This window comes from Zootoca vivipara, chromosome 10 (assembly GCF_963506605.1).
Source record: "Zootoca vivipara chromosome 10, rZooViv1.1, whole genome shotgun sequence".
In the NCBI taxonomy this organism is placed as follows: Eukaryota; Metazoa; Chordata; class Lepidosauria; order Squamata; family Lacertidae; genus Zootoca; species Zootoca vivipara.
In genome coordinates this window covers 8,455,849-8,472,003 of record NC_083285.1, presented here as the reverse complement: position 1 = coordinate 8,472,003, position 16,155 = coordinate 8,455,849, and the positions used below count along the sequence as shown (strand labels likewise).

At 43.1% G+C, this 16,155-nt stretch overlaps 1 protein-coding gene across 1 annotated transcript in view; it reads right to left on the bottom strand.

Moving 5' to 3' along the window:
- Positions 1-16,155, bottom strand: part of LOC118090601 (maltase-glucoamylase-like) — an 86,102-nt gene that overhangs the window by 40,063 nt on the left and 29,884 nt on the right. The window contains exons 5-7 of the mRNA XM_060279398.1: positions 14,956-15,124; positions 14,268-14,364; positions 11,355-11,467 (exon numbers count right to left, since the gene is read on the bottom strand). Of these exons, the coding sequence (XP_060135381.1) occupies positions 11,355-11,467; positions 14,268-14,364; positions 14,956-15,003 (258 nt within the window). The 5' untranslated portion in view covers positions 15,004-15,124. The remainder of the gene's footprint in view (positions 1-11,354; positions 11,468-14,267; positions 14,365-14,955; positions 15,125-16,155) is intronic.

The following is a 16,155-nucleotide window of genomic DNA, read 5'->3' as shown; positions in this document are numbered from 1 at the left end:
GCAAAATAACAAGTGTGCGCTCCTTGAAACCATCACACAAGATGGCTTTGCCACCCACAGGGATGAGCTGCGGACAACCGCAAGTTTCTCCAAATGCCAAAGCACTTTTAAGATTGCTATCTTATATATAGTATATAATCTTTTAATCTTACGTTGCAAGTGCAACTGGATACCATAAAACTGAACTCTTGCAGCTTTATCAAAACCCTAGCAATGTACAGGTGTTCAGCTACTAATCAGAATAATTCAAGATAAGAAATGAGAAGTTGGCTCGTTATGGAAAGAATTAGTAAGAAGAGCTTTGGAAAGCTATGTGGTTTTTTGGGTGGAGCAGGGAGGAACCAGTTATAGAGGTTTTCAGCGTTGAATGCACTTTTCACCTGGCTGCCGATACTGAAAGCTAACAGGTAACCTCCCATCTATGTACACAGTTAGTTATGACTCAAAGCTCTACTGTCCCTTAGCAGGGCCGGATTTAGGTTTAATGAGGCCCTAAGCTACTGAAGGTAATGGGGCCCTTTATATGTCCAGCTGTCCTTTGTCAACAACAAACACACTTCCGGAACTGATTAAGTTTGAGAACTAAAGTACCACTGTATATAGAAATGAGAAAACCAGTTTAGGGAACAGGCTAGCAGGCGGGGCCCATTACTTACATCATAGGAGCCTACACAACACAAAACACTGTTGCTGTATGTAGGTTTTATTTTATTTGTTTTTTATCTTATATTTTGGAAATGTACATCCAGTTTTTTTCCCTTTAATTTTTTGGGGGGCCTAAGCTGTAGCTTGTTTAGCTTATACGTAAATCCGACACCGTCCCTTAGCCAAAAATGTTGTGATTAAAAATGTTGTGAGTTTATTGTAGGGAATATGAACAAAAAATGTAATTATGTCATTTAAAATCTGCCTAGTTCTTTTTATTTATTTCAGTGCTTTTGCACTCATTGACTAGAAAGCTGGAAGACAAAAAATCGCTTTACTTCTTGGCACTAATGGGAACTTACTTTCTAAGCATCACAGCCGTACAAGAAGAGGGTGTGTCTTTTGTCCCAATCATGTTTGGAGGAGGAAGGGATCAACCTCCTTTGTGTATGCTGTGGTCCCAATAAATACCCCCCTCACCTATAATTCATTAAAGGAAGAACAACGGGATAGCTGCAACTTATGCTTCTACCATGGTGTGCTACTTGGCCCTTAGTGAACCCTTTTAACGTAATAATAATAATAATCAAGTACTGGGTTGTTACAGACCTATCAGTACAAGATTCCCACCACATAGTGGCGGAACTCACAGCCAGGTGACTGTGGGGTGGGGGAAGAGGCTTGCTGGAATTCCCAGGAGAAGAGGCTTGCTAGAAGCCGCTTCCATTACTGTCCAGACTCCAGAATTAATTAATGCAAAGGGCGGGGTGTCCGCTTGCTTTAGACTTGGGAGACGTTACAGGGACTTATTAGGCTTGCACCTATGCAATTTGTTAAACATATATGTTAGAGCTGGGACGCCTCCCCCTACCCGCCCCGTTGCAGCAGCTGGTATTGGGAGGCTATTTGGCAGGAACCTCTGAGTTTCCCTGGCTTTCTCAGGTTCCTGGCAAGAGCAATGGCAAAATGCATGCATAGTCTCAGGGCATGATCAAACTAAGCTTCTCAGTAATACTTCTGCAGGAGAAAGAGTTCAGCGGGAGTTCAGAGAAAGACTCCAGCACTGAAAGTCTTTCTCACAGCATTAATGCTTCCTCTCGATGACTGAAGGGCCTCAATGTACCCTGCTGCTAAATATTTGGGGGTATGTGTTCCCAAACACTAAGTACCACCCCTGAATGACATTACATATCTTAAGTCACATCCAGACCATATATTTAAAGCACATAGCTTCCGCCAAAGAGTCCTGAAAAACTGTAGCTTACGTTTCACAGAGTTGCAATTCCCAACACCCTTAACGCACTACAGTTCCTAGGATTTTCTGGGGGGAGCCACACAATTTAAGTGCGTGCAGACATGACCTAAATTCAGAGTGTCAGGTTGGTTTGGAAACCATGGACAACACGATTCTATTGCTGATGCCACCACAGGGCAACTATATGTTCCACAGAACCCACAAAGGTGCTTGCCAACCCTGCATAATAAGACTGGAAATTTCCAATGTGGAAGAAACATTATTCGCCTATTGGGTGGGTAGGTTGTCTAAAGGTAAAGGAACTCTGACAGTTAAGTCCAGTCGCGAATGACTCTGGGGTTGCGGCGCTCATCTTGCTTTACTGGGCGAGGGAGCTGACGTTTGACCACAGTTTTTCCGGGCCATGTGGTCAGCATGGCTAAGCCGCTTCTGGCGAAACAGAACACTGAAACCAGAGCAGGGCACGGAAACATCATTTACCTTCCCGCCGGAATGGTACCTATTTATCTACTTTCACTATGACGTGCTTTCGAACTGCTAGGTGGGCAGGAGATGGGACCAAGCAATGGGAGCTCACCCCCGTCGCGGGGATTCGAACCGCCGACCTTTTGATCGGCAAGACCTAGGCTCAGTGGTTCAGACCACAGCACCACCCACGTCCCTGGATAGGTTCTCTCCCTCAACCTATATACTAGGTTCAAAGCTTTGAAATATTGAGCTCAACGCCAGATACAGCACGTGGGACATCTGGGACAGCTTCCTATACTGGTATCAGGAAATGGTCAGACATATATCAGGCTTAACTTTACTTAATTAAATGGAAAGGAACCAAGACGATGAAGTACACAAAGTAGATGAGTTACAGGTAGGTAGCCGTGTTGGTCTGAGTCGAAGCAAAATAAAAAGATTCCTTCAGTAGCACCTTAAAGACCAACTAAGTTTATATTTTGGTATGAGCTTTCGTGTGCATGCACACTTCTGATCTGAAGAAGTGTGCATGCACACAAAAGCTCATACCAAAATATAAACTTAGTTGGTCTTTAAGGTGCTACTGAAGGAATTTTTTTATTTTACAAAGTAGATGAGGTACACAAACTGGCTTCATATGAGAGCTGGGGTTTAAAAAGCTGCTTAAACACACACACACACTTCTCTAACCCAGTAGAATCATTTTTCTTCGAACATGTGATCTCCATGTCATACCACAAACTGGGTGGTTGGCTTTTTTTATACAGTAATAAAAAAAACAACTCTCCTCCATTTTAAAAGCAGTTTTGCCACATTGCATGGTAGAAGGACTACTAACAAATCTAACATGGAACTTTATGGATTCTGAATGGCATCTTTAAAAGAGATATCAGGGAAGGACAGGATTTAAAGCTACCATTCCATACTCTCCAACATTTCTCCAATGAAAATAGGAATGTCCTATTCAGGGCCATCTTACCCATAAGCACTAGGGGTGAGGAGCACCCAGGCAGCGAGCTCTCAGGGGCGCCAGGCCGAGAGTCCGGGCCCCGAGAGTTGAGTCCGGGGAAGAGCCCGCCCGTCGGTCAGAGCGCCACAGTAGGCTCTTCTGCTGCGGGTGGCTCTGCACAGCGAGTTCAGGGGCGACTGAGCCAGCGAGACACTAAGCCGGCCAGCCGCCTCTGCCTTCCTGCGCACCTGGGACTGGGCAACCGGGGGAGCACCGGTCGGATCTTTGCACCCCGGTGCCACATATGCTTAAGACAGCCCTGATCCTATTCCATAATGGTGGTGGTGGTGGTCATGATGAAAACCGGGACATTCTGGGTTCAAATCAGAAACTGGGACGGCTTCTGTAAATCTGGGACTGTCTCTGGAAAATAGGTACACTTGGAAGGTCCGCCATTCTACATGATACAGTTTTATATATATATACAAGACAGACCTCTGCAGTACCTTTTCACCAACTAGGTGCTGAGTTGATATTGATGTTAGAGCTCAAGGGTGTGTCCTTTTTTCATCCGCATTAGCATGCCTTTAGGAGCATCCTGGTTTGGGCTATAGTAGTCCTTCTCTAGGCAGTGTGACCAATGCATAATCCTGTTATAGATTCAGTTATGTAACTGCATCCTTGAGCTTGTAAACATCGGATGTAACCTAAGGCAAGGCTATATTCTGCCAGAGCCCCCCTGAGGAAACAGCATATAGGGTTGAACAATTACAAGAAAACTGCTTGCAAGGTGAGCTTAACTTTTAAAACAATTCCTTTCCCAAGTTCATTAGGCTGGAGCATCTAAGGTGAACTTGATTTTGAATTAACAGAATAGTCCAAGAGAAGAATTTAAAAGTAGGACAGCTGGGGAAACAAATGTTCCTTGGTCTAATTACGCCTTAGATGGTCTCTCAAATGGATCCCCCTGAAGCTTCCCAATAAAGCAACCAACATCTGGCACTTATTCCAGATGGTTCCGCTGAAGCAGAGCAGAATTTAGTAGACCTAGAATTTACGTTTGATGTTACCAAAATAGAGCTTTATTTCCTTGAAAGGTAGCCTCAGTGTAGAGCTTTCGGTACGCTTTGCAAAACTGGGCAGAACGAAGACTATAGAATAATTTGCAAAAAAAGTACAATAGAGGGTGAAGAATAATAACTGAAACAGTGGAAGGACTAAATCTATAGCCTACTAGCCTGAAACAAAGAGATGAGGGAATGTCAAAGAGGAATTTTTGTGTGTGAATTCTACCTGCAAACTGTCTCCTGCATTTGACCATTCATAAAGGGATAATTCTGAAAAAGCTTCACAGCTGAATTTTTATGGGAATGTAATGTATCTGTTTAGAAATAATTGGTGTAATTCAGAGGATATGTTGGCTTTAAAAGGCTATCTAAAAGAGCACAACAATACAATACAATACATTAGCTTTTGTTTTGAAAAATTATTGCTAATAAATAAACGCTGGAACATGTTCCCTCTTGGCTTATCTTAACTCTAAGGACATTGCGATCATTTCTATCGTTCGCCACTTGTTTCTTCATGTGAAGGTTATGTAAACCTAAAAGTGCACTGAAAAGAAGTTGACAAATCAGGGAGGAAGCCTGTAAGCTGGGTAGGATTGCTTTCTATGTGCTGGAAGGTTTATTTTGTGGGGCCACTTTGCAAAAAAGCAATGCCACGTATGGTGAAAAGTGGTAGGGCCGGCCCCACCATAGTGCATAGTGAGGTGAGTGCCTCAGGTAGCTGATCATAGGAGTCTTGAAAGGGCAAAAAAAATGGTTAATTACTTAAGTTATTGTAATTTTACAGCTAGGGAGAAGGAGTAGAACTTGTGGGATTTTGGCTTTATGTGCCAGAGTAGCTTGGCTGGCCTTGGGTACTCTGCACATAACTACATACATTACACCATCCATTTAAAGCACATGGCTCCCCCCGAAAAAATCCTCCCACAGAGCTATAATTCCCAGCACCCATAACAACTACTGTTCCCAGGACTCTAGAAGCTAATTAAAAAAACACACGTTGGTTTGTGAAGACTTATTCCTGTCAGAATGGCATTTATTTTTCTCCTATACAGGAATTATTATCATCTCTCCCCAGCTCCCCAATTAGAAGCTGTGAGAGAAGCAGGATAATAATAATAATAATAAGAAGGGATTGAATGCTACCAATTTGCAGGTTAAAGGTCATACCAGGACTGAACAAACTAAATTGTCTCCCTTGGCACATCACTTGCTTTTAAAATTTGCAGTCAACATATTAACCAATTGAGTAATGTTCTAATAATAGCACCTGGCGTTTAAAGGTTTCCAGGAAGATGGCTTCAGAAAAAAAAAATCCACAGTGAAATTACCTCAGAGCACTTCCTCAGAGTTCCTACTGCGATTTCCACCATAGCAAAGAACTCAGGGGCAATATCCATTACTGCTGGCCTGTCACAAGTTTATTCTGGAAATATGAGGTGGTGCTTAGGTTATTTTTTTTACAGCTCCACCCTATATTTCCACAAACACAAGGCTAGCATTTAAGCCACCACTGGGTACCAACAGAGATCAAAACTGAGCTTTTCAGTTGCTTCCACTTTGCTGAGTTGGGGAAATTTTAATTTCAGACATCAGGGAACAGGGGCAGGCTTCCAAGAGGTTTGCTAATTGATTAGGATTTCACCTGAGAAATTCTGAATGACTACTATATTTATACAGGCAATTTCCCAAGGAGTTTTCCTATTATTACAATATAACTGGTACAACACGAAGAGAAAATAAAGTTACCATCAATGGCACTGACAGTGAAAGTAATTGAATAAAATATATTAATCAACATCTCACATCACAACTCTTACTTGGAAGTAATCACCACTGTGTTCAAGTTGGACTTACTCCCAGGTAAGTGTGAATAGGATTGCAGCCTCAATGTCCTATTTTTATTTTTGTGCTTTTTCGTAAGCTACCCAGGGCATATTTACTGATAGGTAAAGGTAAAGGGGCCCCTGACCATCAGGTCCAGTCGTGTCCGACTCTGGGGATGCGGCGCTCATCTTGCTCTATAGGCCGAGGGAGCCGGCGTTTGTCCGCAGACAGTTTCCGGGTCATGTGGCCAGCATGAAAAAGCTGCTTCTGGTGAACCAGAGCAGCGCACGGAAACACCGTTTACCTTCCCACCGGAGTCCCTATTTATCTACTTGCACTTTGATGTGCTTTCGAACTGCTAGGTGGGCAGGAGCTGGGACCAAGCAATGGGAGCTCACCCCGTTGCAGGGATTCGAACCACCGACCTTCTGATCAGCAAGCCCTAGACTCTGTGGTTTAACCCACAGCACCACCTGGGTCCCTATATTTACTGATAGGCAGCTATAATTAGTTCAAAGATTAAGAATGATACTAATGATATAAGTCATCGACAACCACCCATCAAAGCATCCGTTTTGTCATGCCACAAATGTACACTGTGTACGTTTGGGAATGTGTGTGAAATTTACCTGCCGATCTTTGAAATACCTAATTTTAAGGAAAGTAAGTTTCTTTGGCCCTACTGATCTTATATCATTTATTTAACGCTACCTCTCTCTGGAAAAGACCCTGATGTTGGGAAAGATTGAGGGCACAAGGAGAAGGGGACGACAGAGGACAAGATGGCTGGACAGTGTTCTCAAAGCTACGAACATGAGTTTGACCAAACTGCGGGAGGCAGTGGAAGACAGGAGTGCCTGGCGTGCTCTGGTCCATGGGGTGACGAAGAGTCGGACACGACTAAACGACTAAACAACAACAACAACACCTCTCTCTATTATAGCAACCAGTTATGTATAGCCAAGCCCTATGCTATAACATTATTTACTCTTGTGTCTTTAGAAGAGAATTCCTGTATTTACTCTGAGAAGAATGTTTGACGGACAGCGTGAGGAGACGAGATCTGGTGTTGCCAACAACACAAAAAGCTAAACAATTAATAAATGCCATCTTCTACAAGTTGGGAAAGAGCATGGCTAATGTAAGTTTTGAAAGGGTGTTAAAAAGGAGTGCTCACTGGAAGGACAGATCGTGAAGCTGAGGGTCCAATACTTTGGCCACCTCATGAGAAGAGAAGAATCCTTGGAAAACACCCTGATGTTGGGAAAGATTGAGGGCACTAGGAGAAGGGGACGACAGAGGACGAGATGGTTGGACAGTGTTCTCGAAGCTACGAACATGAGTTTGACCAAACTGCGGGGGGCAGTGCAAAACAGGAGTGCCTGGCGTGCTATGGTCCATGGGGTCACGAAGAGTCGGACACGACTAAACGACTAAACAACAATAAAAAGGAAAATTGAGCTTTTCTACTTATGAAATAATGGAGGCTTATGAATTATTCTCTTTGACTTCAAATGGACGGGGTTGTCACCTTTACTTCTTCTCAACAGACAGAATTTTTAACAAATGCACTTACTCCCAGAGTGAAACCGTGAAACAGTTCAGTTTGCTTAATTTCTGCCGTCAGCTTTTAAAGGCATTCCTTTGCAAACATACACCGTAGTTGCATACTTAGAACTGCAGTGTCCCCTCTTCCTGGGCAAGAGAAGATGCCTACCAAGAATGCCAGACAGGTACCTGTTACAGGACAGATCCTGCAACGAAAGTATCAGGGCAGTGCCCAGCTAAAGCCTCTTTAGCACATCATCCGGGGTCTTCGGCTTTTCATAGAAGATGACCCTTCGCTCTGAAGTAAAGGCTTGCCCATCTTTACAGGCAGCTCCCATTCTAAAAACAAATAGTCGGCATGAACAGTGGACTACTTAACAGAGATGCAGACTAAGCAAGCAGCCAATGCTATAATCCTGATGCCAATTCTGTCACCATATCTACACAAACAACACTATCCCCTGATTAAACAACATCGGTCCTGCCAGCAAGAGCTTATACTTGGCACATTTTCTAATGCGGCAGTTGGCAAAGAGGCACCCATGGCTCCCACAAAAAGTCTTCCCCCATCAAGCGTTGTGTTTGTTGAATTTTGTTAAATAAAAATAAATAAAAGATCCCCTCAAAATCTACAATGCATGAGACACCGATTGCTTTTGCTGCTCGGCTCCTGTGGGCACTGCCTCAGCGTCTCCTACACTGATCCCTTTAAATATGCCCACATTTCAATGGATGCCAGGAATGGACACCCATCTTCCCATCTGTTTCGAACAGAGGAGATGTGCAAAGAGTTGATCTCTGTAACACTGGCATTAACTGATGTGGGTACCCCCCCCCCCAATTGATGGGGCAGTTGATACATACATGTGTGATGACCATTCCATTTTGTGATCCTTTCTCTGTTTGGATGCGGCAGCCATTTTGTGTTGTGACATGCCTTAACGGTAGCCATTTTGTGTTATGCCACAACCTCAGGGCAGTCATTTTGTGACTGGCACCTGTGGCACTTTCTGAAAATTTCAAATGTGCCCTCTGGCCCTAAAAGGTTGGCGACCCCTGTTCTATCTAATATGATATATGTCACCATGCACCACCAATCCCCTTTGCCACCTAGCCTGGCCAAATCAGACAAGTCTCTATACAAAAGAACAACAGACGGGCACAAATTAGGAATGAAAAACGGTAGCATCCAGGAACTAGTGAACAACATTCCAGTCTCTCTGGGCAGGGAGAAATCAGAAGTGCATGGGTATATATATATATAGAACATGCTTGTTCATTCAGCTTATTCCAAAAGGATTGCATGGGAGAGAGAATAAAAAAAGACCCCCTCACCGCTGTTACACACCCCTGCTTGAACCATATAATCCCTGCTAGTTTACTTCCAATATTAGAGCTAGGCTGAGAGAGAACAGCCTGGAATAAAGCAGGGGCTTTTATATTAGAAAAAGTGCACAGGGGAAGGGAGTGAAGCCCTCAGCTGCTTTACCTCAGAGCACTCTTTGTTCTCTCTGAGGTAAAGCAGCTGAGGGCTTCACTCCCCTTCCCCTGTGCACTTTTTCTAATATAAAAGCCCCTGCTTTGTACAGTCAAATGGGACGGTGTGCGTTTAATAAACACGCGTCCAGTTCGGCCTTCAGCAACAGATTTCAGCTAGGGAAATTTCAAAGGGAGATGTCAGCATGAAACTGCTGAGTTAGAATTCACGTGCGGCTTCGACATGACCAGACTTGGGCTGAGTAGACATTGGGAGAGGCTAGTCCCTCTGGAGAGAGCAATTGCCCTTCCCTCGTAGTTTATGTGTACGATGCGTCTTGCTTTGCCAACTCATTACCAGTTGGCTGTGGGCCCCACCTCCTATGGTGGGAACACTGCAATGGCAGAAGCACTTCTCTTGCATTGCTGCTTCTCTGAGGTAATAACGCTTCCCGCTGCCCCACTATTCCATCTATTACCCCAATATATAAGGTATCTGCCCACTTAGGATAAGAAACACAAGCAAAAGCAGGCTCTGGCCAAGAAATGTTTATGCCACAATGCAGTTATTCTTCTATATAGTATCTCACAGGACTCTTTTGCGGCAGGATTATTAGCTGCGAACATTTTTAGCTAAGAAGGAGAAGAAATCCTAGGGAAGGAAAGATAAAGAGTTCTTCCCATCTACCAACTCTACAATTCTGAGATTCTATGAATTCTACCATACCTATCTACCAATGCTTGCAGGGTAGTTAGAGAGTGTTGCACCAGGACAAGTGTTATCCTACACTTTCAGGGGCATTTCCTTATCGCGGAGTCTGATATTTGTGGTGAGCAGGTTTGTTGTGACTGAAACCATCCCCAAAACAGCAGCAGTGTGGAATGTCCAAAGGAACCTCCCTTAAGAAACAAGCCTAGGCAACAATGGTAATTTTTCTGAAATGTCCACCCGAGAATTACAGGCAAATGCTACGAGCGTTTCCGCCAATCATTTTGCAAGCAACACCTCTCTTAGGAAGGAGCCCTCTGAAGTCAGACTGAGTGAAACAAAGGAAGGGATTGCAGTGTGCATAACAGTAACACAGGTGGCGTTAAAGAGGCTGTAATCAGAGCGCCAAGTTACTGAGGATAATATACTGGAAATGGCCTTTTGTGCTTTGAGAAAATATTGTTGCTATGTGCCGGAAAAATGCAATGAAGAGGAGGGAGGGAGCAATAGGAGGAACCAAAAAAACAAATATAGATGGAACATGGGTTACAAACCCTTGGTGATCATTCCAATATCCTATTATTTATTTCAGTTCTTAGTCCTTGAAAGCCATCCAGATACTAGACTGATAAACATTAAATTTTAGCAGATTGGTAACATATTTAAAATGTTTTACAGCAACTTCAATTCCCTTTAAAGGTAAAGGTAAAGGGACCACTGACCATTAGGTCCAGTCGTGACCGACTCTGGGGTTGCGTGCTCATCTCGTATTATTGGCCGAGGGAGCCGGCGTATACCTTCCAGGTCATGTGGCCAGCATGACAAAGCCGCTTCTGGCAAACCAGAGCAGCACATGGAAACGCCGTTTACCTTCCCGCTATAGCGGTTCCTATTTATCTACTTGCATTTTGATGTGCTTTCGAACTGCTAGGTTGGCAGGAGCTGGGACCAAGCAACGGGAGCTCACCCCGTCACAGGGATTCGAACCGCCGACCTTCTGATCAGCAAGCCCTAGGCTCAGTGGTTTAGCCCACAGCGCCACCTGGGTCCCTTCAATTCCCTCTACCTCTATATTAAAATTCATAGATAGGAACAGTATTAAAGTTGCCCCACTGGCTTCTGAAGATACAAATTTTTTTCAGTGGAACTCAACAAATGCAATAAAGAGTCAAGGAGGGTAATAAAACCATCCCATTGCAAATAAGTAAGTATAGTTGTCGATTTAAAGATCAGTACAATTGATCTTTAAATCAAGAGGGTGTGTTTTTGTTGTTGTTTTGCAAAGGGGTGACGCACTGAGTTTCACTGTCATCATTGTAATGCAATACCTCATGCTGCAAACCCACAACTAAATCAACAAGTAAATGCTTTTCTTAGCACTGCATGTCTGAACACATTTTTTCAACTAACCTCTGTGTATTGCTGGATTACATTTTCTGGAGTTGGGCCAAGGAAGACGTAGAAATCGAGAACCCCTCCAATGGTGCGGAAGGTCAAAGATGGCTCTGGATGCAACGTGACATCTACAAGATGTTAACAGATATGTTGTATTCAGTATAAATTACCTCAAAGCTAAGGATCCCTATGCAATGACCTTGACTTTTCTGTGCATTATTATTACAGTATTGCTATGTAGGTCATCCAGGGGCTTAACGCAACCCCACCCACACTTCCCACCAAGCAAGCTCAAAATATTTAGCATTATTTAACTAAACAGAAACAGACGCTTCTTCAAACCCATCTTTGGCAGGCACATAGCCCAGTGCATGTGAAAACAGAAAAAAGCAACTGATTATGCAGCGGTAGGATCTGACGTACGATTCGGAAGCACAGTAACAAAAAATAATAATAATAAGTCAGGGTTCCTTTTTTATTTAGAAAATAACAACTTGGCAACTCTAGACATTTTAACAATGCTTAAATATAGATCTGACTGCAAAATATACTTCTTTTGTCGCCTCTGCTTGGCTAAGGATTTTTATTTCATTGCTTTAGGGAAGATTCTCCTTTTTGAAAATTACAGAGCGAGATTAATACAGTAAGGTGACCATGGCAACAGGCAAAGCTATTCCCCGTCAACAGGACAAATCTAAATTGGTTTGTTTCAACTGTATGAACCCCCGAGGAAATTTGTATCAACTTCAGGTTTTTTGTGGGGGTTTTTTAGCACATGCATCTATTTTTAACAGTTAATCATAATTTTTAGTGGAACAGACCCACTTTGCTTCATTTAACAACAGCTTATTACAGGTTCTAGGAACATGAGAACGAGACTTTGGGAATCCTGAGATACCATTTTAGAAAAATTAAAGCACTTTTCACTGAAGAGGTTATCTTTATTTAGCAGACACAAACTAGCGTCATCACTGAGTTCTAGAAGATGTTAAAAGAATTATATTCCTATAATCCCTCTCCTTCCTTACTCAGAAGTAAATTCACTGAGGTCAATGGACCTTACTCTCAAGAACATTTGCATAGGATTTCAGCCTCAGTTCTAGATCAGTCAGTCTAGAATTAAAGTCGCACTTTTGACCGTTATTGTCCCTTTATTTGCTGCCTTATATCACAGGGGTCTCAAGGCAACTTCCATAAATACAAGAAAAATAAATACTATAAAAAGTTGGACCAACTAAAAGGTACTCACTGACTAAAAACAAACCAGATATGAAAACCTCAGCAATCGAATGCCTAGGGTGTAAAGAAAAGTCTTGGCTTGGTGGCAAAAAGATGACCGAAGTCAAGACCAGACCTGGAGACCCTGGAGAAAGCATTCCAAAGGCCAGGGGGCCACTACTGAAATGGCCATCTCTCCTTCAATCACCCTCCATACATCTGTTGGAGGAAGCACCTGGAGAAGAGCCTCTACAATGACATTAGGACCCAGGGAAGTTCACATGGGGAGAGACATTGCAGGAGGTGTTGTGGTCCAAAGCTATGCTAAGCCTTAGAGGTCAAAAACCAGCACTTTGAATTATGGTGGGAAATGTACTTTCCTCCCAGTATTCTCTGATGCAGGTTTAGAAACACCTCTCTATTAATTTAATGCTCTTTGAGGTATCGGAAGCATATATTACAATACAGTGGTACTGTATTTAATTTATGAATTTAATCCGTTCCGAACGCACATTCGTAAGTCAAAAAAAATTGTAAGTCTAATCCCATAGGAATGCATTGGGAGAAAAAATTCGTAAGTTGAAGCAACCCTATCTAAATATTCGTAAGTAGAAAAAATCCTATCTATACCGCATCCAAGATGGCGGACGGAGCTCCATTCGTAAGTAGAAACATTCGTAAGTAGAGGTACAAGTAGTGGCTTTTTTTGGCATGTGATCTATGGCCATACATTTTTCATTTCAGTGCGTGTGAAAGCTGGCCTTCTATTAGGTAAAGGTAAAGGACCCCTGGATGGTTAAGTCCAGTCAAAGGCGACTATGGGGTTGTGGCACTCATCTCGCTTTCAGGCCGAGAGAGCCAGCGTTTGTCCACAGACGGCTTTACGGGTCATGTGACCAGCATGACTAAACTGCTTCTGGCAAAACGGGACACTGTGACAGAAACCAGCGCGCACGGAAATGCCGCTTATGTACCTATTTATCTACTTGCACTGGCATGCTTTCGAACTGCTAGGTTGGCGGGAGCTGGGGCAGAGCAACAGGATCTCACCCCATCGCAGGGATTCAAACCGCCGACCGTCTGATCGGCAAGCCCAAGAGGCTCAGTGGTTTAGACCACAGCACCACCCGTGTCTGTTAGGTAGAATGAAGTGGTTACCTCAAGCAATAGAGGCTGGGTGGTGAGAAGCATTAGGGAAGTGTTGGGTTGTCACATGCCCTACACCCCCTAAGTTAGGGGGTGTGCGGCGCTTCAGTGTCATTGAGAAAATCTCATGTCCGTTTTGACATGAGATCCAGCTGCCTGTCCTGCACTCAGAATGGTGTGTGTGCCATTTGTCGGTTTCCTCAGACAGCAATGTCTTGAGCAGTCCTGAATGGCTGGAGCTCCTCACATACAAAAATGTTGTCATGTGTTTCCCCTCCTCCTGTGAAGTGAATGGGAAAACCCAGGAATCCATGCATGCATGTGGAACACTTCTCCAGTGTGCAAAGAGGCTTTAAGCTTGCAGTTTAGGCACACACCAGTAAATCCAATCGCACGGAGTTCAATAGGATTTGGTTCCAGGTAGTAATATGACATGGGACTTCAGGTATGCCTCATCCCTAAATTACATCAATAAGAGAAAATATTTGCCAAATATATTATTATTATTTTTAAAAAAAGAACTGCAGTCTAAACAGTTCTGTTTAATTGTTAACCTTTGATTACCTTGTGCGTTGGAATTGAGGAAAAGTACACCGTGAGCGTTTGCGTCGTTCTCTATGCACATGTAAAAAGGATGAACTCCATACAGATTTGCATTCATCTGAAATAAAAAAAAATTAATGATTACATCTAGTTTTAGTTTTATTGCTTTACTCAGGTATTGTTATCGCAACACCGTCTAGGCTGCTGAACTGGCATAGCACCTTCCTAAGAAGTTCTACAGTCTTAAGTTAAAATTTTACTAGTCTTCTTTTAAATAATAAAATAAAATATTTGGTTTCCTTTAAGTTCCTCAGACGATTTGCCCAAACCGGAACCATCAACATTTGCCTTAAAAATCAGTATCACCCTATGCAACTTCTCTGACCTCTTCCCCTTTTTAGGTTTTCCTAAATTCCTCAGGACAGTGTCCAAATTAAACCAGAACCATCAGGATCCGCTGGAGGATATGAATTGACTTAATTGAAAAAGGACGTAATTCATGTTTAAAAAAACAACGATCAACATCTGCCTACAATTCACCCGAGATGGCCAAGGGTTATGTGAAATGAGCCAAAACTGCACAGAGAAGCAGAATGTGCTGCTTGATAGTCAATACCTTGGATTAATGTGTGAGGGGAAGCCTAACTAATAGCTACTATTAATAAACGTATAGAAGGCACAAGGCAAGATGTAATATTGAACGACTTACTTTGGGAGACTGGTCTCTAGAATACATCCCGTAGGTTATATGGTTCATATTGTGCTTAAAGGATGGGTGCTGGTGTTCACCAAAGCCGTACACAGAACTGGATGGGACATTGGTTGATATGCGCAGGTATTGCTGGGAAAAGACCAGATCTGCAAGGGATGTGTCCCACCTATGTCAAAAAGAAGAGCAAGCATAAATGTGATGCGGTTGCTTTTGCTAGACCAGTGGTTCCCAACAGGTGGTCCGGGGACCCCCAGGGGTCCGCGAGCTATGCCAGAGGGGTCCGCAAGATGCTATTAGAATAAAAAATATATTAAATATATTTCGTATGATAACAGATTTTTTGTTTTGGCCGCTTCCTGCATGAGCAGAGTCTAGCGCAAAGCTAGAATTAGATAGAGGCAGTAGTTCTGCTGTATGCCGTTAGGTGGCGCTTTACAAACACTACTGTTTTGCAAAGAGGCAGCGTGCGCATTCTACTAACGCTCACTTCCCCAAGATGCTTTGTGCGCGTCGGCTTCATTTGTGCGCTACTGCGCAGGTACCCTGTCTTCTCCATTCCCCTCCCTCCTCCCTGGACGCTTATAAAAAGACTCTTAATTTGGCTCTCACTTTTTAATTTTAGGATTAGGAATTAATGGGGGTCCTTGTCACAATAGCGGCTCGATGAGGGGTCCTCGAGAAAATTTTGTTGGGAACCCCTGTGCTAGATATTAAATTTCATTAAGCCCAATACAAACTATGGCATCTGTCACAGACAGTAACATACTTGAAAGGTTATACCTAAAAATTAAACAGGTAAGTTAAAAAAAATCATTGCTAAAAGAAATATGAATACAATATGTGGTCTTTGAAACAAAATCACTCCTTGATCTGCCTGCTACTTCTTCTGATGCCTGTGGGTCACACACACACACACACACACACACACACACACACACACACACACTCCTGCACAGCACATGGTGACATTTAGAATGTCACTAAGAATAAGCACTTATGCACACAGACATACTGAATCCCCATTGTTATGGCGCATTTATTTTTTCTGGCATATGTTTCCTACTGCTTGGGTGTTTTATTTTAGAATTTTCAGCAATAAGGAACAAGCTAAAGTTCAAATCCATCTGAGAATATGGGTGAGGCAATTGGTGGCAGGCAAAGTTGTGGTAATGCAGTGACGTCACTGGGAGCACACTA